Genomic DNA, 2,565 nt, shown 5'->3' with positions numbered 1-2,565 from the left:
TTCAGTTTCATGCATTGGAGAAGGAACTGGCAACCCACTCCAGTGTTCTTGCCTGGAGAACCCCAGGGACAGGGGAGCCTGGTGGGCTGCCGTCAATGGGGTCACACAGAGTTGGACATGACTGAAGCGACTTAGCAGCAGCAGCAGCAGTCCCTGAATCAGGACTTGCAGAGACTCCTGTTCGTGAGCTTGGTGAGCAGATGATGCCTCAGGCAGGAAGCCTGCACCCTCCTTACCGGATGTAACTGAGCCTTGGGCTCTGGCAGAGGACCCTGAGCCACCCCCTTTCTCTGGCTCCTACAGGTGGTTTTGTGGCACACGTGGAAAGCACCTGTGTGTTGGACGATGATGGGAATCCGAAAGACTTCTCGTATTGCATCTCCTTCAACAAGGATTTGCTGACCTGCTGGGATCCCTTGCAGACCAGTATGGTTCCTCGTGAATTTGGGGTGCTGAACGGCTTGGCCCGGTACCTCTCACAGTTCCTCAACAATAATAGTTACCTGATCCAGCGCTTGTCCAATGGTCTGCAGAACTGTGCCGCGCACACCCAGCCCTTCTGGAGCTCTCTGACCCACAGGACACGTAAGGAGAGAGGGGTGCAGAGGGGCGGTGAGGAGAGGGGAGGCCGCGAAGGCTCCCTCTGTTGATAGGGGGTTTGAGATGTGGGCAGAAAAGAAGCAGAAAAATGGGAGCACCTGTGATGTAGAAAGAGAGGGAAACAAGGGGGTTGACAGGGGTGGGGCTGGAATGCAAACCAGGTGGTGATATTTGAGCAGGCAAGGAGCTTCTGCAGGGAGAGTAAAAATGTTTTCCTTCGATTCAGGGCATCTCAGGAGACAGATCCAAGTTCAGCCAGGGGTTGAACTGTCAGAAGAACCAGAATGGCTTTCCCCAAAGTGCTTGTGCCTCTGTATCCCAGGTTCTGGTGTCCCGGGTCTAAGATGGGCCCAGGCATGGGACAATTTGGAAAGCCTCCCAGGGAATTCTGAAGCAAAGTGAAAGTGAAAGTCGCTCAGTCATGTCCGACTCTTCGCGACCCCATGGACTATACAGTCCGTGGAATTCTCCAAGCCAGAATACTGGAGTGGGTAGCCTTTCCCTTCTCCAGGGAATCTTCCCAATCCCGGGATCAAACCCAGGTCTCCCACGTTGCAGGCAGATTCTTTACCAGCTGAGCCACAAGGGAAGCAAACTCTCTCCCTAATCACTTGCATAGAGAATGACTTGAGATTGGCAAAAAAAACCAAAACAAAAACCCAAACTTGAAGTTCTCTATCTTAAAAAGTATTGTGTCTCAAGATATCATTTCTCAGAATTGCCTGGGAAGGTGCTTGTTAAAAACGCAAGTCCTGGGACTTCCCTGGTGGTCCAGTGGTTAAGAATCAGTGCTTCCAGTGCAGGGGGCACAGGTTCAATCCCTGGTCAGGGAACTAGGATCCTGAAAGCGGTGTGGCACAGCCAAAAACAAAAACAGAAATAAATTTAAAATAAAAACATAACAATAAAAATGCAAGTCCTTGAGAGCTACTGCAGATCTGTTGAATAAAAATATCCAGGGATACAGGCTAGGGAATCTGCGTTTTAACACAGTATCTTGGATTTTTATTGAGGATTTTATTTGAAAGACACCCAAGCAAGCTGAAGGGTCACCTAGAAAAATAAATTACTAACAGACGGCAATATGAATGATCTGATGAATTAGGGTCCACCCTTATCCAAATTTAAGAGTTGGTCCTGAATTAGTCTTGCTTCCTTAAACTATTCAGGCTTGCCAGATGGCACAGTGGTAAAGAATCTGCCTGCCAATGCAGGAGACTCTTGAGATAGGGGTTCAATCCCTGGATCAGGAAGATCCCCTGGCGTAGGAAATGGCAATCCATTCCAGTCTTCTTGCCTGGGAAATCCCATGGACAGAGGAGACTGGCAGGCTACGGTCCACAAGCTCGCAAAGAGTCAGACACGACTGAGCACGCACACATGCCTTAAACTCTTCAAGGAAAAAATACTTTTTTTACTGAGTTAATCTGTTCAATGAGATTTGAGGCCAAGGGTGTTTCCTACTTTGCTCACCCCCACCTCTAAGTCTGGATGACAATTTCCTTTTATGTACTTGCAATGAATACAGTGCCTTCTGAAACAGCTTGCAGTTCAGCCCCAGCTTTTACTTACGGTGACCAAACAGGATTTTGGAGGAATAAGAAAGGAAGGAGCAGGGATGGAGTGGGAGACAGGAAAGAGTACAGAGGAATATATTCCAGCTTCTCATTTTCAGAGGGATGTGTGCAGGCCTGGGGTGAGGGCCGGCAGGGTAGGTGGGCAAAATCCAAGAAGCATTGAAGTAGGAGAGAAACCAGGTTGGAGGAAAAGCCAGGGTGGTGCCCTCCTTCTTGACCGTTTTTTCCTCATGTGCAGGCCCACCGACCGTGCAGGTAGCCAAAACCACTCCTTTTAACACGAGGGAGTCTGTGATGCTGGCCTGCTATGTGTGGGGCTTCTATCCAGCGGACGTGGCCATCACGTGGAGGAGGAACGGGCAGGAGGTCCTCCCACCCGGCCGGGGCT

The 2,565-nt window shown here is 49.9% G+C and overlaps 1 protein-coding gene across 1 annotated transcript in view; it reads left to right on the top strand.

The window, feature by feature from the left end:
• Positions 1-2,565, top strand: part of LOC104994886 (HLA class II histocompatibility antigen, DM beta chain) — a 7,131-nt gene that overhangs the window by 1,555 nt on the left and 3,011 nt on the right. The window contains exons 2-3 of the mRNA XM_010848578.1: positions 304-585; positions 2,416-2,558. Of these exons, the coding sequence (XP_010846880.1) occupies positions 304-585; positions 2,416-2,558 (425 nt within the window). The remainder of the gene's footprint in view (positions 1-303; positions 586-2,415; positions 2,559-2,565) is intronic.

This window comes from Bison bison, unplaced genomic scaffold (genome assembly GCF_000754665.1).
Source record: "Bison bison bison isolate TAMUID 2011002044 unplaced genomic scaffold, Bison_UMD1.0 scf7180017864270, whole genome shotgun sequence".
Taxonomy (NCBI): Eukaryota; Metazoa; Chordata; class Mammalia; order Artiodactyla; family Bovidae; genus Bison; species Bison bison.
The sequence above is the reverse complement of the archived record's forward strand: the minus strand, read 5'-3'. Positions and strand labels throughout refer to the sequence as shown.